The sequence below is a fragment of the Triticum dicoccoides genome, chromosome 5B (genome assembly GCF_002162155.2).
Source record: "Triticum dicoccoides isolate Atlit2015 ecotype Zavitan chromosome 5B, WEW_v2.0, whole genome shotgun sequence".
In the NCBI taxonomy this organism is placed as follows: Eukaryota; Viridiplantae; Streptophyta; class Magnoliopsida; order Poales; family Poaceae; genus Triticum; species Triticum dicoccoides.
The window spans coordinates 461,585,773-461,611,307 of NC_041389.1; the positions used below are offsets into that span (position 1 = coordinate 461,585,773).

Genomic DNA, 25,535 nt, shown 5'->3' on the forward strand with positions numbered 1-25,535 from the left:
AATAAAATGTGTGTATTTCAGGAGAACGGACCTATGCAAGGTTGACTATCGGGTCGATAACATCGGGAAGGTGGCGGAAAGTGACTCTCGAATTGAAACTTAAGAAAATATCAAGAGCAAAGTAAGGAGGTATCATGGAAGTTTCGAGCAGGCAGTCAATCGTTCGATGCCTGAAATAGGGCGTAAAGGGGTGCAGAGCAACGGATTACATATTGTATCAGATACCAGAATTGATGATCTCTAGGAAGGTGGCTCATGATCTGCATACGAAGCCAAGCGTGAGGAATAACTTTGGAAACAAGGGTGTACATGAGAGTCAGGTTTCGATCCTGTGGAACTATGGGTTATGTTCCCACCAGGTGGGTCAAAAGTAGATAAGGGGCGCTGACATCTTGCACGGTCACGATAGCAAGGCATGACAGAGGATAGCCTGTCGGTTATGTTGGCAACAATGTCGGTACCAAGGGCGAGGGACAAAGAGAACCATCTTCCCGCTCGTTGAACAAGGCGGACCAATAGGCAAAGTTCTCGTCCATCGGTGGTTACCAAAATGTCATTAACAATAGTAATAGGGTCTTAATGACAAAATGACACAACGAGGTGTTTACATAAGAAGTGAATTATTACTTCTTAGATCATATAGATCACAAGAAAGATTAAACAAAACAATGGAAAGGAAAAGGTGTTTAAACACATAATTCAGGGGTATATCCTTTCCAAGGTCAAACAGAGCATGTTATCCATGGCAAGATATAAATAGAAAACCCTTTAGATGAGGGGAGAGAAAATTTCATGACATTATCCATACAATGGTGTTTGAATAATTGATAAGGAAATTTTTGCATTGTGCTTCAAATGCTCTTATTGAAGATTGGAGTACCACAGACATGCTTCGAGATAGCATTGATATGGTCTTCAAGCAAGGTCGGACTTTGGATACACAAAGGATCCATCAGGAACAACTTGTAGAATAAGTCTTACAATTTCCTCATGGAAGAATGGCTAACCTTGCGAAAAAGGAAACTATAACAATAGGTCCTCCGGCCAGGTGTGCTAGGCATGACATCACCCTACCGGGTCATATAAGGACCAATGTTATAACTCTTGAAAATATGTTCCAACCATCATATCCAATCGAGATTCAGATCTGATTGGTGTCAGGATACCTCAGACTCAGGATGTCCGAGAAGAAAAGGTGCAACACAAATCGACGAAATACATTGCAATATTCTCGGGAAATGAACTAGGGGAGCGGGTTCCTGAAACAATAGTTCATCATTAGACCAAGGAGGGGATGAGGAGGTGGCTGATGGGCTCAGCGACAATTCATCAAGAATTCCAAACGGATGGATTTCCACTATAATGTGAACAAGAAGATGACACTTGTCAGTTCAAATGATATAATGTTGTATGCTCGAGGAAAACATACACCCTCAATCATTAGTTGAAAGGTGTGCCTGAAATATGACTTTAGGCAACAAGATCAATGTTAGAGTGACGATTCAATAACCAACAGTCTAAGAACGAACTGTCCATCGTTAACTTCAAAGCAATAGGGTTGCTAGAAGTACAGAACTCAAACAACATCATTAGCATATTGGTATCCTGGTTAAAACAACACGGGGACCAAGGAAGAATGGTGATGGTGAGAAGTATCACCATACCGAGAATTTCTAAGGGGTGGAGCAATCCCCACAACATTCTTGACAGAAAAGACAGTAATACTTTAGGGCAGAACACAACACTAGCTGGGGAGCAAGTTGTATTCATAATGTGGACAAGTTCAGGATGAAAGGAAGTCAAGGGTGTTGTCGATGATAATAAAAATCATCGAGGGCAAGGAGGGTATTTCTCATCATGAACACAGTTGACATCTCGGAAGAAGTCAGAGTGTTGAAGGTGATCCGACTCATTTGCCGGGAGGTTTCAAGAGGATGCAATCAAACAACAACGGCAACAAGCAAGGAAACGACGAAGTGGCAAGTTATAGGATCAATATATAAGAGGCAAGCTCGGAACCAAAGTTTCCTTTCAAGACAAGCAACATGATGTTGAAAGCTCGACGTAAGTCGTGCTCACACACTGAAGAATTCGTGCACCAGAGAAGGACGAGGTAGCACAGTCAAAGATAGCAAGACCAGGATGCAGCCGATAGTCTAGGAAGACCAGATTGGGTTCAGAGTTTCTAGTAAAAATACTAGGTGTATTTGATTTGTAGTGGGGAATAATTTCACTAGTCAGTGTCCTCGGTTGACAACAAACCAGAACCCGTAGAGTGATTACGACAAGGAAAGACATTACTTCAACAAAGTTAGTAAGACGTGGTGCAATGGCTAGACATCTTCGAGATACCAGGGGGTAATACTCGAAGGTAGAACATGATAGAAGTAGAACCGGGTCATTGACCTGTGACAGTAGATACTTCAACCTTGCCAAAAATAGACAAGGCACTGGAATGAACTCCCATCAGATATATCAGATCAGGACAGCATGGTCGGAACCATAACTGTAAGGAATCAATTCAAGAATACCGAAAGAATCATACAGCTGGATAATCACTTTGCAAGAAGCTTCCGAGACGGTCTACATCATTTTCATGGGCATGAACACAAAGTTCAAGGTCGACTCCCACTTCTTTAATGCATATCATTTCATTCACCTCTCGCTTTGATAAAATTGTAGTGCTGGAATTCTATCTGGTAGAACGCCGGAAGAGTATGAATTGTGAAAACTTTCAGGTTCTCATGGATTAGGGGAAGGCATAGGTTCAACCCATCGGGCATCTTAGTAACATATACCACAAACTTCAGGAGCGAATAACTCAGGCTAGGGAGCAGAGCATTGTTGACAAAAGCAAGGATCCAATTTACCAAAGGCATATGTATTAGGGAAGAACTTCCAAAGTGATTTAATAGGAAGGACGTTGTCGGATAAAACCCAACAAAGGATCTCGCGGTCCACAAGGGATCTGATGTGAGCATCGGTACTCAACTAGAAGGAGAAAGAATGCAGGGAGATCTTATTATAGAAACAACTGACTAATTCAAAGCTCAATGTAAAGGAATTATGATTTCCAGATTAAGGAATCAGAAGAAAACGCTCTGATTAAGGATGGATAAGTTGAGTAGGCTTAGGGTTACAATCGACGACAATTTAATTGGTCGAGATCCAGCTCATGTTTAAAATGACGTCTGAGCCGGAAGGATGAATTCTATGATCTGGTTGAGGATTGCGACCATTCGCAACATTTTGAATCAACAGACTCAAAATGATAATGACAAGGGATGCCAATAAGATTATGAGACTTAAGGGATTAACCATAATGCAAGCAAGCAAGAATTTCAAGAGCAATAAGCTGCTCAGGATTTTTGAAAGTTCAAATAGTATTTAGAAGACTTTTGTGAATTAACTGAATCAACTGGGGATGAGCGGATACTTAATATGTGTGAGAAATTATTCGTAGAGGTATTCATGCGGCAAGATCTGTAAGGCGGTGGCTGAAGAGATTATTAAAAGTCGAAGAATAATCCGATGCATCTTGTAATAACAAGAGCAGCTGGGAATGGAAGTAAGAAGGACAGGTGTAAGTATTTATCCATAAGGATTTATCGATGGAAGGGATTGCAAGGGCGAATGGCACAAGGGTCTCGGGAAAACATCGGAGAGTATCTTCGGAATCTTCTGGCGCAGTAGGCGATCATCTGTAATAAGGGGGCTCTCCGGCAGAAAGTATTTACAAGAACCTAGAGTTAGAGTTAGCAAAATCATTTAACCCGAGTAGAAGAGAGATAAGAGTCCCAGAGTATATACGAGGAATAAAAGATCCTAATACCACCCAATGGCGACGTGGGCCCATAGGCCACACATCCATGTTAGTAAAGATTTTGCAATGTCTAGACTCAACTTCGGCCAAGGAGTTGGAAAGAGGGATTCCTACATGCAGTCGACTCTGATACCAACTTGTGACGCACCCAATTCAATCATACACTAATCATACACGCAAACGTGTACAATCGAGATCAGGGAGTCACGAAAAGATATCACAACACAACTCTAAAAATAAAATATGTCATACAAGCATCATAATACAAGCCAGGGGCCTCGAGGGCTCGAATACAAGTGCTCGTTCATAGACGAGTCAGCGGAAGCAACAATATCTGAGTACAGACATAAGTTAAACAAGTTGCTATAAGATGGCTAGCACAAACTGGGATACAGATCGAAAGAGGCGCAAGCCTCCTGCCTGGGATCCTCCTAACTACTCCTAGTCGTCGTCAGCGGTCTGCACGTAGTAGTAGGCACCTCCAGTATAGTAGGAGTCGTCGTCGACGGTGGCGTCTGGCTCCTGGGCTCCAACATCTGGTTGTGACAACCAGGTAGAAAGGAAAGGGGGGGGGAGGGGGAGAAAAGCAACCGTGAGTACTCAACCAAAGTACTCGCAAGCAAGGATGTACACTACATATGCATGGGTATATGTGTAAAGAGGCAATATTCGTGGACTAAACTGCAGAATGCCAGAATAAGAGGGGGATAGCTAGTCCTATCGAAGACTACGCTTCTGGCAGCCTCCGTCTTGCAGCATGTAGAAGAGAGTAGATTGAAGTCCTCCAAGTATCATCACATAGCATAATCCTACCCGGCGATCCTCCCCTCGTCGCCCTGTGGAAAAGCGATCACCGGGTTGTCTGTGGAACTTGCCTGGGTGTGTTTTATTAAGTATCCGGTTATAGTTGTCATAAGGTCAAGGTACAACTCCGAGTCATCATTTTACCAAGGGACACGGCTATTAGAATAGATTAACTTCCCTGCAGGGGTGCACCACATAACCCAACACGCTCGATCCCCTTTGGCCGGACACACTTTCCTGGGTCATGCCCGGCCTCGGAAGATCAACACGACGCAGCCCTACCTAGGCATAACAGAGAGGTCAGCACGCCGATCTAAAACCTATGTGCACAGGGGTCTAGGCCCATCGCCCATTGCACACCTGCACGTTGCGTACGCGGCCGGTGAGCAGACCTAGCAACCTCCATTTCAAAGGAAGTTGCGTTACGCGGTCCAACCCGGTGCGCGCCGCTCTGTCGCTGACGTCAAGTAGGCTTCAACTGATACCACGACGTCGAGTGCCCATATCTTTCCTGCGTAGTTGGTTTGTGCGTATAGGCCAGTGGCCAGACTCAGATCAAATACCAAGATCTCGTTAAGCGTGTTATTTTGAAGTAACCGCGGACGCCGACCAGGGCCAGGCTCACCTCTTTCCTAGGTGGTCTCAACCTGCCCTGTCGCTCCGCCACATAGTAACAGTCGGGGGCCGTCGGGAACCCAGACCCACCTCTACCGGGATGAGCCACCTGTCCTTCCAGCCCCCACATCGGAATCACTTGCGGGTACTCAACGAGCCAACCCGACTTTAGTCACCATCTGTATAGTATATGTATGTATAGTATATACCCGTGATCACCTCCCGAGTGATCACGGCCCGATAGTATAGTAAGGCAGACTGACAAGAATGTGGGGCCAATGATGAAAAACTAGCATCCTATACTAGGCATTTAGGATTGCGGGTAAGGTATCAATGACTGTAGCAATAATGGCAGGCTATGCAACATAATAGGAGTAACCGAACAGTAACATGGTACACTACTCTAATGCAAGCAGTATAGAGAAGAATAGGCGATATCTGATGATCAAGGGGGGGGGGGGCTTGCATGGTTGCTCTGGCAAGGAGGGGGTCGTCAACTCCGTAGTCGAACGAGGCAGCAGCGTCGTCGGTCTCGTAGTCTACCGAAGAGAAGAGGGGGAAGAAACAGTAAATACAATGCAAACATAAGCATGACGATGCATGACATGACAATGAGCGATGTTAGGTGTGCCCTAATGCGGCAGTAGGTGATACCGACGATAGGGGGAAACATCCGAGAAAGTATGCCCCAGTGTTTCGCGTTTTCGGACAGATGAACCGGAGGGGAAATGTTGCGTGTTTGATATGCTAGGGATGTGTGGCGGATGAACGGGCTGTGTATTCGAATTCGTCTCGTCGTTCTGAGCAACTTTCATGTACAAAGTATTTTTATCCGAGCTACGGTTTATTTTATATTAATTTTCAAAGTTTTTAATCATTTTTAGAATTTATTTAATTATTTAAATCGAACATTATCCAGACCATGATGTCAGCAGGTCAAAATTTGACCATTGACCGGTCAACAGACAGGTGGGGCCAGTTTGCCATTGACTTAGTTTAACTAAACATAATTAACTAGTTTAATTAAGTGATAAGGTTATGCTAACATATTTAATTAAATTAATTAACTTAGTTAACTAATTTACTAATTCATTAATTAAATTAAATTATATTATTATTTTATTTTTCTTTTTTTAAAAAGAAATAATAATAAAAACGTTTGGGGGCGGGGCCCGTTTGCCATAGGCACATAGGGCCTTAGCGGGCACCGGGTATTCGGTTACGGGCGCAGGGGCGTGCTGGGCGATGGGCGCCAGCCCGCCCGACAGGGAGCTCGCCCAGACCAACCACGGGGCGAGGCTGGTGGGGCGCCGACGGCAAAGGGCGCGGCCGGTGGCGGGGACCGGACCGGCGAGCGGGAGGCACGAGCAGCAGGGGGCTTCGGCGGAAGTCGTGGCCGGTGACGGCGAGCGCGGGTGCCGCGCGCTCCAAGGGAGCGCGGGCGCAGACAGAGCTGAGGGGGATTCGCAGCGGGCGTCGCCCGCAGCGAGCGGGCGCGCGAGGGAACCCCACCGCGGGCAGGGATGGCGCGGGTTGGCGCGGATTGCGCGGGAAGGAGCCTGGGACGGGCGCTTGCGGTCCCGGCGAGGTGCGGGCGCGGCGGCCGTCAACGGGGAAAGCAGGAGCAGCGCACAGGGGCTGTGGGCGAGGCCAAGGACCGTGTGGGAGCGCGGCCACGAGGCGGTGCAGAGGAGCTCCGGGGAGCGCGGTGAGGCTGGAGCGGCGAAGCCGTGGCATGGTGAGCCGGTTCGGTAGGACGACGAGGGCGCGGTGAGCGCGGGTGACAGTGAAAGGAAGATGCCTGGGGCCTCACCGTGATTCGTAGGGACGGGGCGGCGGGGGTCGGGGTGGTCGACGGGGACGACGGCGAAGAGGAAGCAGGCCGATGGGGAGGAGGAGGCAGGCCGGCGATGGCGTCCGGCGAGGTAGCTTCGGTGACGGCGGGCGCGGTCGATCCGGGCGGTGGGGTCGTTCTCCTTGCGACGACGGTTGGCGAGGTGACAGCGAAGGGTCGCGGCAACGGGGTCGGGAGCCATTTCCCTCGATACAGATCGGAGGGCAGAGGAGGAGTGGGACGAGGGAGAGGGAGTGGGGGCGAGTGGGAGTAGTGGGGGGTTAGGGTTTTGGGCGAGAGAGGATAAGGGAGTGGGGGTGGCCGATTGGTCCTGGTGGGCCGGCCGTGCGGCCTGGAGGCATGCTGGGCCGTGTCCCGAGGGGGGGTGCTTTCCTTTTCTTCTTCTTGTTTTTTTGTTTGTTTTGTTTTCTTTTACTATTATTTATTTTATTTCTTTTCTGTTTTAGCCTAGTTTCAATAAAATACAAAAGTGGCACCTAAAATAGTGTTACAATTTATGCCACCGCCACAAACACTTTAGCACTAAAATAAAATAGGTTTGGAATTGTTTATTATTTTGAAAGCATTTGAATAACTGTTTTGTCGCTGTTTTATCTACTATAGTGCATTTAAGTATTTTATTTAAATATGGGTTCTTCACTATAATTTCCTATGCAATACTTGTCACAACCCGAACATTTTGGCTTTTGACATTTTAAAAATTTATTGTTTGCCTTTTATTTTAAATCTGAAATCGAATCAATTTCGAACTAGCGCGAGATTAGTAACTGTAACTGTGGTGACGTGGCATTATTAGCGTGGGATTATTGTAGCTAATTATCCGGGCGTCACAAACTTCTCCACGGTGATGCCTTCAAGAAGGGAACGACGCAGATAGCGCTTCCACCGCCGGCCTTAGCAGACGCCGAAGGCAAGTTTTCAGCCAGATCAGTTCGAAGGGATCCAACTCTCGTGCACGGGCCGCCGTCACCACTAGCACCACCAGGCAGAACCCTGGAGCACCGGTAGATCAGTGAGCCGCCGGCACCAACGCATCCAGATCGCCGGCCACACCAGGCCGCCGCCATTCCCGCGCCGTCCGGGTCAGAGACGGAGCCGCCGGCCGCGCATAGGGACCACCGCCGCCTGCACATGCCGGAGCGCCTGCCACCGCTTGCCGAGGGTCGCCGCCGCGCGCCCCGAGCGGACTTCCACGCACACTAGGGGAAACTGCCGTCGCCCCCAAGCCCGCGCCGGCGCGCCCCGCCTCCAACACGCCGCCAACCACCGCCGCGATCCACTCGCGCCAGATCCAGCGAGCCGTGGGAAAAGAGATCCCGCCGCCGCCGCCGCCGACCGGGCTTTGCCCGGCGGCGGTGAGGAGGAGAGGTCGGGGAAGGGACGAGGACGCGGCGGCGCTAGGGTTCCCCCCGGTTGCCGTGCAGGGGCGACACGGGAGGAGTCGGGAGATGCGACAGCCTCAAATGATGGACGAGTTCTATAAAAGATGCACTCGTGGCAAAATTCCTTTTCATGAAAGTGTTCCTTTTATCCGTGAGGATTGCTCGAAGTAATACGATGTTTGGTCACTAAACTTTAAAGGACGCTCCTATGCAATGGCGTTGCCCTGCAGCGGAGGGTCTGATTATGTCATGTTAGCAACACTGCGCTATCATGCTCATAACAACAGGCTTTATTTCAAGTAGCAATGTTACAGGAATAGAAAGATGATCTGGCGGATCCGTGAGCCACATATGGCGCCCACCTCAAGAGATATAGCCATTCTAACAAGTCTATGTGCCTCATCATTACTTGCTTCCGTGAATTATTCTCCTTCAATATAATGCAATAAGTGCCAAGGTGATCGACCATATTTAGGTCATTTATGACTCCCAAATAGTCAGAAGTGATCAGTAGCTTGCTGAAGACCAAATCTTCCCCTATCTTTCAAATACATGGTGAACATTTTTTTAGTGGGAATAGACATTTTTTTCACACACAATGTACATTTTTTGTATACACCAGGTACATTTGTATATACATGTTTAACATTTTTTAAATAAAAAATTAACTTTTTAAAAAAAATCTTGAAATCTACTTTTATTCCATGTAAGTCATATATTTTTGTATACATCAGAAACATTTTTTATACTGTTAATTTTTTAAAATACATTATCAACATTTTTCATACACATTGTATATTTTTATATACTATTTTCATATACATGAGAAACATCTTTTCCATACATATTAAAACATTCAAATGCTTGATTAAAACTTTCAAATATTTGATTACCATTTTTCAATTGCTTGATTGATATTTTTTAAAGATATGATCAACTTTTTTCGTACACCCTTTTTATATTTTTGTATACATGAGAAATACATTTTCTATACACATTTAACATTTTTAAATGTTTCATTAATATTGGTCAAATATTCTATGTAAAGCATTTTTATAATATATTTAGAATATTCTGAAAGTATAAAAAGAAAAAAAGTTACCCGCAAAAAAAAAAAGGTAAGAAAAAAAGTAAAAAAATAAAAAAAACGTGAATAAAAAGAAAAAAAACGAGGCTGTGGCATGTGGCTTCCCGCACGCTGGAGATAGGCGCGCCCGACGAAAAGCGAGGCATAACCATGCCCTCCCAAATGTTGCCGGTGTTGGGTCAAGTTCCTTCCAACCTCAACCATCATGCATGAGTCGCGACTATTTTTTGTGATGTGAGAGTAGCTCCTGCACATTTTGACTAGCTACTTCATCCATCTTTTGTCTCTTAAAAAAAAAAACTTCATCCATCTTTTGATGATCAACTGGTGGGTCTTGTTTATTACTGAACTGGGCTGATGCACGACCAAGTTTAACTCTGAAGCCCTAGATGCCTCTGAGAATTTTTTTTTTTGCGAGGAGATGCCTCTGAGATTAGAGCAATATCCGTCATAAAAAAATCCATCGGAATTCTCCCTAATGATCCAGACACAGGATCTTCAAACGGTCAGAGATCTCCTCGGGACGATGCGCCTAGCAGGAAAGCAGAGACATATTAAATGATAGATGTAGTAAGATCCAGATCAGGTGATTGTAAGGCTAGTCATAGTGAGAATAACTTAGTTAGTAATATAGCGTACTCCGATTTTTTACTTATGTGACATGTAGTTAATGAGAAAAGAGGTGGTTAGAGTAACATAGTAATATGTTACTGTAACATAACGCTTTTCGAAAAAGAATGAGTCTACAAGCAAATAAATAAACTCATTTATGATACTAGTACTATTATGTTACTTTACACTATGAAAATAGTAACTTAAACTATGTCATATGCATGACACTAGTATAAGTTACTTCCTCCATCTGGGTTTATTGGGCCCAAAGACCAAAACACTAAAACCAAGGCAGACATAACAGTTCCCGTAAAAACCTCGTGCTTTGCATCTAATCAAACGGCATGGATGGTTTGCCCTCCGCAATTAATTGCAGCGGTTGCTCCTAGACATGCATGCTACGTATGCATTGGTTGCATGGTAGTGAGATTTATGAGCTACGGATTCTCTCATCTTAATTATCCATCCAGCGCATGAATAGGAGTAATATTCTACTTTTCCAATGCTACTTAATTGCATACTTAATTATGGGGCCTAATAGGAAGGGACGTGCTGAGGTTGCTCACGGGCCTAATACATCCGGACATAGGAAATACTTCCCACTATGACCAGCCTAAGTAGTACACGTGGCCCTCTGCGAGGGTGGCATATTCTAGTCCAAGCTTAGGCTGGTCATAGTGGGAAGTAACTTAGACTAGTAACATACGTATGTTACTAGTCTATGTTACTACCTTCATAGTGGGTAGTGTCATAGGTGTGGTAATATAGTTGCCTTCATTTATTACTTTGTAGACTCATTATGCATTGGAAACCGCTATGTGATGGTAACATATTATGTTACTCTATTTGCCTCTCTCCTCATTAACTACTTGCCACAATATCATTTTTGCTTATGTGGCATCTATGTTACTACCTATGTTACTCTCACTATGACCAGCCTTACAAAGCTTAAAAAATAGGCTACCCACCCCAGCGTGGTCACGGCTCTTGCATGCACACATGCAGAGGAGAGTTGTAATGAGATGGCAGGCTACCATGGAGAGTGGCGAAATTGCAGGCACAGCACAGATCTAGAGGGAGCGAGCGTCATTACGATTCCTGATTTTTAGCCGTGTCAGTCATTATTTTGCCAGATCCGCATCCAACCTGAGCTGTATAAGGTCGACGACGGACAAGGAAAAAAGAGATGCCGCTGCACACCATCTCGCGAGAAGCTGCGCAAGGGTATGGCTGCTTCCCTGTTCTTCCTGAGTCTCGTCGTCCCCTTGGCTCTTCTTCTTCTGCCGCTCTCGCGGTCGGTGACGGTGGTGACCCATCTCCCCGGCTTCCATGGCCGCCTTCCGTTCCACCTGGAGACCGGGTAACCAAGTTTCTGCCTCTTCCTGCAAGCTTCCATGCTGCTTCTTTCTCTAAGCGCTCTTCTGATTCTGCAGGTACGTCAACGTGGACGAGGAGACGGGAACGGAGCTCTTCTACTACTTCGTCAAGTCGGAGAGGAGCCCCGATACGGACCCCGTCGTCCTGTGGCTGACGGGAGGGCCCGGCTGCTCTAGCTTGATTTTCTACGAAGTTGGTGAGACCCTCATCCTCCGTTCCTTTTGTCTCTGTAGGTGTATTAGGCTATTAGCTAGCTAGCTTGCTAGAAGCAAGCCACCATGCTGTCAATTACTACATCAGATTAAGATAAAGAGTGAAGCTCACTTCTGTGATCAATTACTACATCAGATTAAGATAAAGAATGACCGTGGATGCATTTTACTCATCTCTAATTCAAGGCTAGATGAGCAAATCGTCCGAGTTTGCAAATGTGTATCGGGTTGTGTTACAAAATCTGGCACCTTTTAACAGACCTGTGAAATTTACAAAAAAAAGAAAATGCTGCGACCCACTTCTCTTAATGGATCGATAGTTAATAATAAGAAATCACTCTTATGAGTGACTAAAGGCCAAGGGGGTGACTGCAGCGGGTTGGTGTATGTGTGTTACCTATGTACTCGGTTGTTGCTTTTATCTATAAAGTGAGACGAAAGTCTTTTTGGTCAAAGGGTGACTACATTGATTATAGGAAATAACTAAAATTAGCATTGGACTACATGAATTATTGCACAATAATTACAAACCTATGCCTTGTCCACCTTTTCGTAGAACGGCTAAATTTCTGGATTTAGTTTCATGAAATTTCCCAGAACTGATATAATACAACTATCAGTTTTCTACTTAACATTCTCATTTAGATCAGTGAATGTCTTTTTCACAAAGTTCACATAATTAGTATAATGGAGTTCTTGGTTTTCTGGGAAGGGAAAATTTTGATCCATACAAAATCCAAAACATTAGACTAAAATGTTGACATATATGTTGAAGAACTGAAACCCGTAATAAATATATCCATGATTGATCAGTGATATTACTTGGTACAAATTTTCAACCACCATGTTGGTTGTTTCTGATTCAAACTCCGATCGTGTGCAATAATCCACATGTGTGAGGGAACCTTGTTAGTTGTCAAATGACTTGGGACTTGGTTAACACCCTTAAAAGTTGTCGAATGTGACCCTTGTATTTAATTCAATTCAAAGATTATTAAAGTTAAGATATATACCTTTGGAATACAACATGTGGGCGCAAATCCTTAGCAAGCTATTGAGTTAGACAATAGAAGTGTAGCACCCGGTAGATCCTACACATTTGCCTATGCGAGAGTGCATGCAACACTTCATGGTTTAGATAGTGGAAGGCACCTTTCCCGCCACTACTCTAGATGACTAAATACACAACCAAATTTTGTTGAAAACGATTGAATATGTCAGCTTCTACAAAACTTAAATAACATGATGTCATGTTTTGCTAGATTTGCTCACCAAATAACCAGTTTCTCTCACTAAGCACCTCATGGAGCTTTCACCAGCGGGTTGATCTTTTTATATATTTTACATGAGATATACCTTAGTGATATTTGCTTAACAGGTCCTATGAAATTCGTGTTGGCGCCTTATAATGGTAGCTTGCCACAGGTGGCCTATAATCCCTATTCATGGTCCAAGGTGAGATGTTATTTTATCTTAACATTGATGATGTCCCTCTCTACATCTCTATTCTAGTAAGCATATATTTTATATTCAGACGGCAAGCATCATCTTATTGGATTCTCCAGTGGGTACGGGTTTCTCCTACGCACGTGATGTGGAAGGTTATCGTGATGTTGGGGATTTCTCGTTTTCTATGCATGTTGTAACATTTCTCAACAAGGTGAAACTTATCTATCTTTGTTAGGTATCTGCAGTTGAAAAAAATGTGTGTGAATTTCTCATCGTCTTATGCATCTTGATGTAGTGGTTTATCGATCACCCACACTACCAATCAAACCCTTTCTTTGTTGGAGGAAGTTCATATGCTGGAATGATGACTCCATTTATCGCACACCACATTTCACAAGGTAAGTCTGGACATTGACTCTAAAATAAACAAGGATATCATCTGGTAATGTAAGTTGCGGTAAAGGAATTTTTACAAATTTGCATTAATCTTCCGTTAATATATGTATATAGTAAATAGACACAAGTGTCAATTCATTTTTGGAGTTCCTTGTGATTAATCATGGTGTTTTATCCTAGTAGTAGTTCTAACGTGATTTTCTTTTTGGCTTCAGAAATCGAACATGGGAAGCAACCCAGGATTAATCTCAAGGCAAGTAATTAATCAGGCTTAAAGCAACTAATAGTTATGTCCAAAATCTTTCATTTTATAAACTACAATAAGTGATGGTAATGAATGAAAGGTGTGTTAACAGGGCTATCTAGTCGGCAACCCTTTGACAGGCTCAGATTATGATAGAAATTTCAGAGCACAATATGCTCATGGTGTTGGAATTATATCTGATCAAATATATGAGGTAATTCCATATTCACACACATTTATAAATTGCAGTGATAATATTTTTTCCCTTCTCCTTTTCCAAAGGCTGCAGTGGGGAACTGTGAAGGAAGTTATATAAGACCAAGGAATAAACCGTGTGACATGGTGCTAAATACTATTGAAGATGTAAGATTCCTACTAGGTTCCAAGTTACTTGTACAAGCTAACATTGTACATGTGTACATTATATTGGCCACTTGTATTAAGTGCAGCTCATTTCTGAAATTGACGAAGGATATATCGTGGGTGTCAAATGTGTATGGGATCTCTTAAGACATAGATTTATGTTAGAAGAAAATGCTCAGCTAAGCGAGCTGTCTCCTGAACAACCTACCATCAATTGTTTCGTAAGTTACTCTTGTATTTACCCAGCAACGATAATTTTATAGAAGTTTTTTAAAATTTGATATGAATTTCATTTTTTGTTATGGTGACATGAATTTGTGTACGGTTGCACTCTCATACACAGGCATACCGTTACTACCTATCCAACATTTGGGCGAATGACAATTCCACCAGAGACGCTCTTGGGGTGAAGCATGTAACCAATCATATGACCTATTTTTCCTTTATGCTACGTACGCATACATATTGAAAAAAAAATACATACATGATCAAGTAGCTAGCATTATGAGATAGTTAGTTTGCTTTGTCACCATATCATGTCATCTAAATTAGTTAATTGCAACTACTCCCTCCTTCCATCTATATAGGGCGTAATGCGTTTTTGAGGCTAACTTTGACCAAATGTTAAAGCAATAATATGTGACATGCAACTTACAGAAAGCATACCGTCAAATTCATACATGAAAGGAGCTTCCAATGATATAATTTTCAAATTATACATCTCATGTACTGTTAATCTTGTCAATAGTCAAAGGCGGGCTTGAAAACGCATTAGGCCCTATATAGATGGAAGGAGGGAGTACGGGTGTGGTACAACTCTTATTGGATCTGACAATCTTACTCCATGTTGACAATCTTACTCCATGTTAGTTCTTGACATGTGTATAATAAACCAACATGGCCAGACTGCTGGTTTAGTGGGCCTTTCGGCATAAGCATGCTACAATATTGACTAAATGGCCCTAGAGTTGAATAAACATAGCCATTTCATGTAGCAACATAGACTAAATGGTCCTAAATTGAGTAATATATTCATTTCACATCGTTCTAGTTCGGACTCATAAAAATAAATGATGCTTTAACAATTTCTAGCTATTGAGAGTAGACATGTGAGAACCACCGTAGCTTAACCTTTGCATAATATAAATTTTGTAAAATTTCCAAACTTCTGATCATTGTTGACTTGTTGACTCATCACATCCATCTAGGGAACAATTGGAGAGTTTAAGAGATGCAGAAAAAGTATGCCCTATTCATTTGATCTCTTGAGCAGCATAGAGTACCATTTCAACCTCACAATCAGGGGCTACCGTGCACTTGTGTTTAGGTACAATTTTCCTCTCCTTGGTATTTACATGTGCTGATTGAAAATTTGTCAATGCCTTTAAATCATCACCTCTAAGTGCAGCGGGGATCATGATCTTGTGATACCATTTTTGGGAACACATGCGTGGATTAGATCCTTCAACTTCTCAATAGTCGATGACTGGAGAGCATGGCATCTCGGTGGCCAGGCTGGAGGGTAAGTTGTGTATATATGTATTCTGATTCCTCAGAAGGGGGATATAATATTTCTGTTTATTTTTCTGCCACATACACTAGGATGTAGAGCAGCTTTAACATAGACCAAAAAAGGTTAACCTTAATAGATAAGATGAATTTGTGGAAAGAGTACATGCTTGATATTTTAATTTTGTTCTTTTGGTTGTGTTGTCTTTGGTGTAGATTTACAATCACATATGCCAACCATTTGACATTTGCGACACTAAAGGTACGTTATCTTGTATTTTGCATTCTGTGATATAAAGTTACTGATATGATTGGACCATAGAAGAAACAATGTGACACTGCAATAATTGTTGGTTAATTGCTTACACAGGGTGGTGGCCACTCAGCCATAGAGTATCGGCCTAGGGAAAGTCTTGCCATGGCTCAACGTTGGTTGGATAATAAGCCGTTGTGATGTGTTGTATTTGCCATGTTCGGTTCATTTGGGTTTTTCATGTACAATAAAAGGCATGGCTCCAACAGCTATTTTTCAAATGGTGGACCATTTTTCACAAGACGCATTTGAAGGAAATATGCCCTAGAGGCAATAATAAAGTTGTTATTTATATTTCTTTATATCATGATAAGTGTTTATTATTCATGCTAGAATTTTATTAACCGAAAACTTAGTACATGTATGAATACATAGAAAAGACCGTAGTATGCCTCTACTTGACTAGCTCGTTAATCAAAGATGGTTATGTTTCCTGACCATAGACATGTGTGAATTTTATTAACCGTTTTGCGGTACGCCACACCCCTCCCGATCAACAGGACCCCCGTTTCGACCGTAGGAGGTCCTTTCCTCCGTTTTGCGGTACGCCGGACCCCTCCCGATGAACAGGATCCCGTTTCGAACGTGGCCGGTCGAACACAAGGCCATTTCCTCCGTTCTGCAGTACGCCAGGACTCGTTTCCATCGCCTGTTCCGTCCAAGCCCTCCCGATGAATACGACCACACATTCCGTTCTGACCCAGCCGGTTGGCTCCCACGTGTTCCGTTGCCTCCCGATGAACACGACGCATTCCGTTGCCTCCCCATGAACACGACGATGACGCTGTTTCTTCGTTCCGACCCAGCCATGTACACGAGCCCTGGCCGTATGTATGCGCGAGTAGGCGTTCGAGACCCCGCCCGTATGTACACATACGTGGCCGTATTTTCTTTCTTGCACACTGGCCGCTGTACGTACGTGTACGTGCTACGTGCGTGCCTCTACTACGACACGTACGCGCCTCTACTACGACACGTACACGCCTCTACATCCACCAGTATATATGTACGTACACGTTCGCAACCAGAATGACAATGCTACGTACGCTTCGACCAGGTGGGTCCCGACTATCAGGCACTTCCTTGCATGCTAAGATGTAGCTGGTGGGTCCCAGCAGTTAGGGGGGCGAATCGTTTTTTTTTTCGGACGCACTTCCTTGCGTGCGAAGATGTAGCTGGTGGGTCCCAGCAGTCAAGGGGAAATGTTTTTTTCGCAAAATACGGTGGGTCCCTGCTGTCAGGTGGAGGAATAATTATTTTGCGCATAATAAGAAGACACTTCCTTGCCGCGGCCGTGGACCCAGCTGTCAGCCTCTCCACGTACAGTCCACGACTGATGGAAGCCGTTCCTTGACCATGTTGACCACGCCGCGCCGAGAGCACCAGGGTGGTGGACGACGGCGAGGCCTAGGAAGGGGACGACGCGGAGCCGGGGAAGACGCGGCAGTGGATGCCCACGCGTAGAGGAGTACGAGAGTTCACTGGTTCGCTGCGGTGTGAGGCTGCCATCGCCGCAGAATAACAGGGGGTGTGGGTGAGTAGAGGGATGGCCCGGCCAGCGGTGGGAGTAGTAGGCGGCCACGGGAGGCAGGAGCACGAAGCACGACCGGCGCTGGTTTGGGCGGCTGGAGAAAGAAGACCAGAGGTTGAAGAAGCACTACGGCCGTTGGATGGACATCGTACGGTCACTAGAGCTAGAATCGTGCATATTGACTAAGTTGACAAAGCCCTCCGTCCCCGTCAACTTAGTAGACCCACAAGTCAGCCTGCCACTATACTGGGTCCCATCTAACAGGGGGACTATTCATTTTTTTGTGCGCAATAAGGAGGCACTTCCTTGCGTGCGAAGATATAGCTGGTGGGTCTGAGCTGTCAGCGGCTGTAACACTTTTTTCGCGAAATACAGAGGCCCTTTCGGTGGGTCTCTGATGTCAGGTGAAGGAATCATTATTTTGCACGTAATAAGGAGGCATTTCCTTGCGTGCAACCGTGGACCCAGCTGTCGACCTCTCCACGTACAGTCCACTTCAGATGCATGTTGGTCGTTGACCACGTTGACCAGGCCGCGGCGAGAGCACTAGGGCGGTGGACGTCGGTGAGGCCTAGGAAGGGAACGACATGGAGGCAGGGAAGACTCGGCAGTTGTTTTCCACGCAGAGGGGAGTACGACTGTACGAGGGTTTACTGGTTCGCCTGCCGTCGCTGGAGAATAACAGCAGGTGTGGGTGAGTAGAGGGATGGCTAGGCCAGCGATGGGAGTACAATGGGGCGATGAGGCATGCGCGGCAGCAGAACCGGCCGCGGGGAGGAGGGAGCAGGCAGTCCCGCCGGCGCTTGTTTGAGCGGCTGGAGCAGGAAGAGCAGAGATTGAAGAAGCACGACGGCCGTTGGATGGCCATCCAACAGTCACTGCTTATGCGTCAACCTTTTTTTTAGAAAAGCCTCAAATCTGTGGAAAACAGCATACAACCCATCTGCCATTATTTCTAATAATTTACAGCTCATTTGCTAATTTTTAAGGGTTTTTTGGAGCCCATATTCTTTTTGTTAGCATTACAGCCCATATTGTGGCCACGGTTAAAAAATTATATGAAAATTTGCAAATTTCGGTGCGGTCTGAACTGTTTTTAATCCCAAAATTTCGACTCACATTCAAGCTGATTTTAAAAATAAATGTATATCAATATAAAATCCAATAAATTTTCCATGCATAAAAATTAATGTAATTTAAAATCTCTAAATGAAAAAAAAGATATTTGAAACTACTTGCCGAATGTACAACCCATTTCTCATTACTGATGGGCCATTTTCTCGGCCAGCCGAATGAAAGCTCTCCTCATCTTGAAAGATTTGCAGCCCAACAGGGCTGTGGCCGTGTACCCAGCTGTCAGCCTCTCCATGTACAGTACTCTTTCGATGGAATGTCGTTGACCACATTGACTACGCCGCGCCGAGAGCACCAAGGCGGTGGACGACGGCGAGGCCTAGGAAGGGGACGACGCGGAGCCGGGGAAGACGCGATAGTGGATGCCCGCGCGGAGAGGAGTACGAGGGTTCACTGGTTCGGCTGCGGTGTGAGGCTGCCATTGCCGCAGGGCCTGGCTAACAGTGGGAGTAGTAGGGGGCGACGAGGCCTCAACGGCAGCACAACCGGCCACTGGAGGCAGGAGCAGGCGGTCTCCCCGGCGCTGGTTTGGGCGGCTGGTGCAAGAAGAGCAGCGATTGAAGAAGCAGCAGGACCGTTCGATTCAAATCCAACGGTTACTGTTGCTAGAATCGTTTGTTGACTAAGTTGACAAGCCCTGCGTACGCATCAACTTAGTAGGCCCACAGGTCAGCCTCCCAACCGGTGCACCCCAGATGTCAGTGGGAGGAATCATTTTTTTCGCGTAATAAGGAGGCAGTTGATTGCGTGCGGCCAGGCCAGCGGAGGGAGTAGGGTGGGCCGGGGAAGCCTGCGCGACATCACAACGGGCCACAAGAGGAGGGAGCAGGCAGTCCCGCCGGCGCTAGTTTAGGCGGCTGGAGCAGGAAGACCAGAGATTGAAGAAGCACGTCATCCGTTGGATGGACATCCAACAGTCACTGCTGCTAGAATCGTGTGTTCACTGACAAAGCCTTGCGTGAACAAGTCAGCCTCAAAATCTGTGACGTGTACAACCCATTTGCTATTATTTTTATAATTTTTACTCATTTTATAATTCATATAGAATTTATTGCATCCCATTTTCCATTTTTAGAATTGCTGGCCATTTTCTGGTCAGTACCAGGGTCAAAAAATTAACTAAATATGTTGGAAATTTTGAGAATTCGTAAATTTTTGCTGGGGAACGAAATATTCTTAATCCAAAAATTAATAGCCATACTAAAACAAACTTAAAAATAAATTAGTACTATGTCATGTTAAATCCAATGAAATATGTATAAGATATCAGTGAAGAACAAAAACAAAAAAAGAAACTAATATCCCATTTGCTATAATTTTTTTAGAATTTTCAACCCCTTTTGATATTACTTTTAACAGACATTGACCATACTCTTTGGCCAGGACAGAATGCATCCCTCCTTGTCTTGAAAGATTTGCAGCCCAGTAATTCGGAGAAAACAAATAGGCCTAGCTTGGGTTTTCTTTAAAAAGAAATACCGGGCTACCTATTTTCCCAAAGAATTGGTGCATGAGCATTTAGCTTTATTTATTTATTTACTTATTTATGTTTAGGGGACCATGAGCATGTACCTGGGATGGATTCATGTGAGAGCCTCCCTTCCAGTTAATTATGGGCTTCTCTATTGGACCTTCATCAGTGGGCTGCATGTTATCAACAAGTGGAAAATGTGTTCCGTACGAAAAATAGTATGAGCTACGTACGGTACGGGGCACTAAAGAATCGAACCGTGCAACGATGCTACGTCTTGAGCTTGCGTTGGTTTTCCTCGAAGAGGAGAGGGTGATGCAGCAAGTATAGCGTAAGTATTTCCCTCAGTTTTGAGAACCAAGGTATCAATCCAGTAGGAGGCTCCTCAAAAGTCCCACGCACCTACACAAACAAACTAAGAACTCGCAACCAACACAATAAAGGGGTTGTTAATCCCTTCACGGCCACTTGCGAAAGTGAGATCTGATAGAGATAGTATGATAAGATAAATATATTTTTCGTATTTTATAATATAGATGCAAAAAGTAAAGATGCAAATAAAAGTAGATTGAAAGAAAATATGATAAGAGATAGACCCCAGAGCCATAGGTTTCACTAGAGGCTTCTCTCAAGATAGCATAAGTATTATGGTGGGTGAACAAATTACTGTCGAGCATTTGATAGAAAAGCGCATAGTTATGAGATTATCTAGGCATGATCATGTATATAGGCATCACGTCCATAACAAGTAGACCGACTCCTGCCTGCATCTACTACTATTACTCCACACATCGACCGACTCCTGCCTGCATCTAGAGTATTAAGTTCATAAGAACAGAGTAACGCATTAAGCAAGATGACATGATGTAGAGGGATAAACTCATCCAATATGATATAAACCCCATCTTGTTATCCTCGATGGAAACAATACAATACATGTCTTGCAACCCTTTCTGTCACTGGGTAAGAACACCGCAAGATTGAACCCAAAGCTAAGCACTTCTCCCATGGCAAGAAAGACCAATCTAGTAGGCCAAACCAAACTAATAATTCGAAGAGACTTGCAAAGGTAACTCAATCATACATAAAAGAATTCAGAGAAGATTCAAATATTATTCATAGATAAACTTGATCATAAACCCACAATTCATCGGATCTCGATAAACACACCGCAAAAAGAGTTTACATCGAATCGATCTCCACAAGAGAGGGGGGGGGCATTGTATTGAGATCCAAAAAGAGAGAAGAAGCCATCTAGCTAATAACTATGGACCCGTAGGTCTGTGGTAAACTACTCACAACTCATCGGAGGGGCAAGGATGTTGATGTAGAAGCCCTCCATGGTCGATTCCCCCTCCGGCAGAGTGCCGGCGAAGGCTCCAAGATGAGATCTCGTGGATACAGAAGGTTATGGCGGTGGAAATTGTGTTTCGTGGTGCTCCTAGATGTTTTCGGGATACGTAGGTATATATAGGAGGAAGAAGTACGTCGGTGGCCGCCCGAGGGGCCCACGAGACAGGGGGCGCGCCCTACAGGGGGGTGGCTATCTCGTGGGGTCCTTGGAAGCTTCTGGACTTGCACTCCAAGCTCTTCGGATCATGTTCGTTCCAAAAATCACGCTCCCGAAGGTTTCATTCCGTTTGGACTCCGTTTGATATTCCTTTTCTTCGAAATACTGAAATAGGCAAAAAAATAGCAATATGGGTTGGGCCTCCGGTTAGTAGGTTAGTCCCAAAAATGATATAAATGTGTAAAATAAAGCCCATAAACATCCAAAAGGGGTAATATAATAGCATGGAACAATCAAAAATTATAGATACGTTGGATACGTATCAAGCATCACCCAGCTTAATTCCTGCTCGTCCTCGAGTAGGTAAATGATAAAAAAGAGAATTTTTGATGTGGAATGCTACCTAGCATAATTCTCAATGTAATTTTCTTTAATGTGGCATGAATGTTCAGATCCAAATGATTCAAGATAAAATCTTATAAAACATAAAGATAATAATGCTTCAAAGCATACTAACAAATAATCATGTCCTATCAAAATAGCATAGCCAAAGAAAGCTTATCCCTACAAAATCATATAGTCAGGCCATGCTTCATTTTCATTACACAAAATACTCCCATCATGTACAACCCCGATGACGAGTCGAGCAATTGGTTCATACTTTTTAACGCGCTTCAGCTTTTTCAACTCTTACGCAATACATGAGCGCAAGCCATGGACATAGCACTATGGTGGTCTAATATGGTGGTTGTAAGGACAAAAAGTGGGAGAAGATAGTCTCACATCAACTAGGCATATCAACGGGCTATGGAGATGCCCATAAATAGATATCAATGTGAGTGAGTAGGGATTGCCATGCAACGGATGCACTTAGAGCTATAAATATATGAAAGCTCAACAAAAGAAACTAAGTGGGTGTGCATCCAACTTGCTTGCTCATGAAGACCTAGGGCACCTTGAGGAAGCCCATCATTGGAATATACAAGCCAAATTCTATAATGAAAAATTCCCCACTAGCATATGAAAGTGACAACATATGAGACTCTCTATCATGAAGATCATGGTGCTATTTTGAAGCACAAGTGTGGAAAAGGAGATAGTAGCAATTGTCCCTTCTCTCTTTTTCTCTCATTTTATTTTTTTCTTTTCCTTTTTTTCTCTCTTTTTTTTCTTTTCTTTCTCCTTTTTTTTCTTTTTTTCTTTTTGGTGGGCTTCTTTGGCCTCTTTTATTTTTATAAAGTCCGAAGTCTCATCGCGACTTGTGGGGGAATCATAGTCTTCATCATCCTTTCCTCACTAGGACAATGCTCTAATAATGATGATCGTCACACTTTTATGGATTTACAACTCAAAAATTACAACTCAAAGCTAGAACAAGATATGACTCTATGTGAATGCCTTCGGCGGTGTACCGGGATATGCAATGAATCAAGAGCGACATGTATGAAAATTATGAAGGTGGCTTTGCCACAAATACGATGTCAACTACATGATCATGCAAAGAGCAATATGACAATGATGAAACGTGTCATAATAAACGGAACGGTGGAAAGTTGCATGGCAATATATCTCGGAATGGCTATGGAAATGCCATAATAGGTAGGTATGGTGGCTGTTTTGAGGAAGGTAAATAACGGGTTCAATACCAGCGAGAGTTGCGCGGTAATAAGAAAAACTAGCAAAGTGGAAGGATGAGTGTGCGTATATCCATGGACTCACATTAGTCATAAAGAACTCATATACTTATTACAAAAGTCTACTTAGCCCTCGAAGCAAAGTACTACTACGCATGCCCCAAGAGGGATAGATTGGTAGGAAAAAAATCCATCACTCGTCCCCGACTGCCACTCATAAGGAAGACACTCAAAAGAGCACCTCATGCAACAAATTTGTCACACAACTTTTACCATACGTGCATGCTACGAGACTTGCCAACTTCAACAAAAGTATTTCTCAATTTCATAATTATCCACTAGCATGACCCTAACATTACTACCTTTATATCTCAAAACAATTATCAAGCAACAAATTGATCATAGCATCCAATTCAATTTCTATGATAGTTTTTCTTATACCCAACTTGGATGCTCATCATTCTAGGACCAAATTTGTAACCAAAGAAAATACCATGCTGTTCTAAAAGACTCTCAAAATAATATAAGTGAAGCATGAGAGACTAGTAATTTCTCCAAAATTAAGACACCACCGTGCTCTAAAAGATATAAGTGAAGCACTAGAGCAAAAACTATCAAGCTCAAAAGATATAAGTGAAGCACATAGATATTCTAGCAAATTCTAACAAAATAGGATTCTCCAAAAAGGTGTGTACAGCAAGGATGATTGTGGTAAACTAAAAAGCAAAGACTAATATAATACACGACGCTCCAAGCAAAACACATATCATGTGTCGAATAAAAATATAGCTGCAAGTAAAGTTACCAATGAACGAAGACGAAAGAGGGGATGCCTTCCCGGGGCATCCCCAAGCTTAGGATTTTGGCTATTCTTGAATATCTTGGGGTGCCTTGGGCATCCCCAAGCTGAGGCTCTTGCCACCCTTTATTCCATAGTCCATAAAAGCTTTACCCAAAACTTGAAAACTTCACAACACAAAACTCAACAGGAGATCTTATAAGCTCCGTTAGTGAAAAAAAATAAAACCACCACATAAGGTACTGCAATGAACTCATTCTTTATTTATTTTGGTGTTAAACCTACTGTATTCCAACTTCCTTATGGTTTATAATTTTTTTACCAGCCATAGATGCATTGAAATAAGCAAACAACACACAAAAAACAGAATCTGTCAAAAACAGAACAGTCTGTAGCAATCTGTAACTAACACAAACTTCTGGAAGTCTAAAAACCCTACCAAAATAGGAAGTACTGGACAATTTGTTTATTGATCATCAGCAAAAAGAATCAATGAAAAATCACGTTTCTGTGATTTATTGAATTTTTTCTCGTGAGTGCAAAGTTTCTGTTTTTCAGCAGAATCAAATCAACTATCATCGTAGGTTATCCTATAGGTTCTACTTGGCACAAACACTAACTAAAAGATAAAAACACATCTAATCAGAGAGTAGAAGCAAAAACTTATTACTAATCAGGAACAAAAACAAAAACACAAAGAAAATCGGGTTGCCTCCCAACTAGCGCTATCGTTTAACGCCCCTAGCTAGGCATTGAGATTTCAATGATGCTCACATGAAAGACAAGAATTGAAGCACAAAGAGAGCATCATAAAACATGTGACAAACACACTTAAGTCTAACATACTTCCTATGCATAGGCATCTTGTAAGCAAACAAATTTGCAAGGCAAACAAAAACTAGCATATGCAGGGAATAAGAAAGAGATGATAGCAATCTCAACATGACGAGAGGTAATTTAGTAAGATAAAAATTTCTACGACCATATTTTCCTCTCTCATAATAATTACATGTAGGATCATAGGCAAATTCAACAAAATAGCTATCACATAACATATTCTTAACACGATCCACATGCATGCAAACTTGACACTCTTCCAAGATAGTGGGATTAACATTAACTAAAGTCATGACCTCTCCAAACCCACTTTTAATATTATTGTAAAAATTATTATCAATCTCATATTCATCATGGGACTTAAATAAATTTTCAAGATCAAAAGAAGAATCACCCCAATCATGATCATTGCAACAAGTAGTAGACATAGCAAAACTAGCATCCCCAAGCTTAGGGTTTTGTATATTATCAACACAATTGACATCAAGAGAATTTATAATGAAATCATTGCAATCATGCTTTTTATCGAAGGAACTAGCAAGTATGGGTGCAATAGCAACGATCTCATGTTTAACATA

General features: G+C 43.4%; 1 protein-coding gene across 1 annotated transcript; it reads left to right on the forward strand.

The window, feature by feature from the left end:
• The first annotated feature begins 11,226 nt into the window (after positions 1-11,226).
• LOC119305761 (serine carboxypeptidase-like 7) lies at positions 11,227-16,327 on the forward strand. The gene is made up of 14 exons (XM_037582196.1): positions 11,227-11,538; positions 11,612-11,751; positions 13,146-13,222; positions 13,302-13,427; positions 13,512-13,614; positions 13,828-13,865; positions 13,969-14,070; positions 14,139-14,219; positions 14,306-14,440; positions 14,563-14,634; positions 15,428-15,546; positions 15,628-15,741; positions 15,945-15,990; positions 16,099-16,327. The coding sequence occupies exons 1-14, from the start codon at positions 11,405-11,407 to the stop codon at positions 16,180-16,182; spliced, it is 1,371 nt and encodes a 456-aa protein (XP_037438093.1). The 5' UTR covers positions 11,227-11,404; the 3' UTR covers positions 16,183-16,327.
• Positions 16,328-25,535: the final 9,208 nt, after the last annotated feature.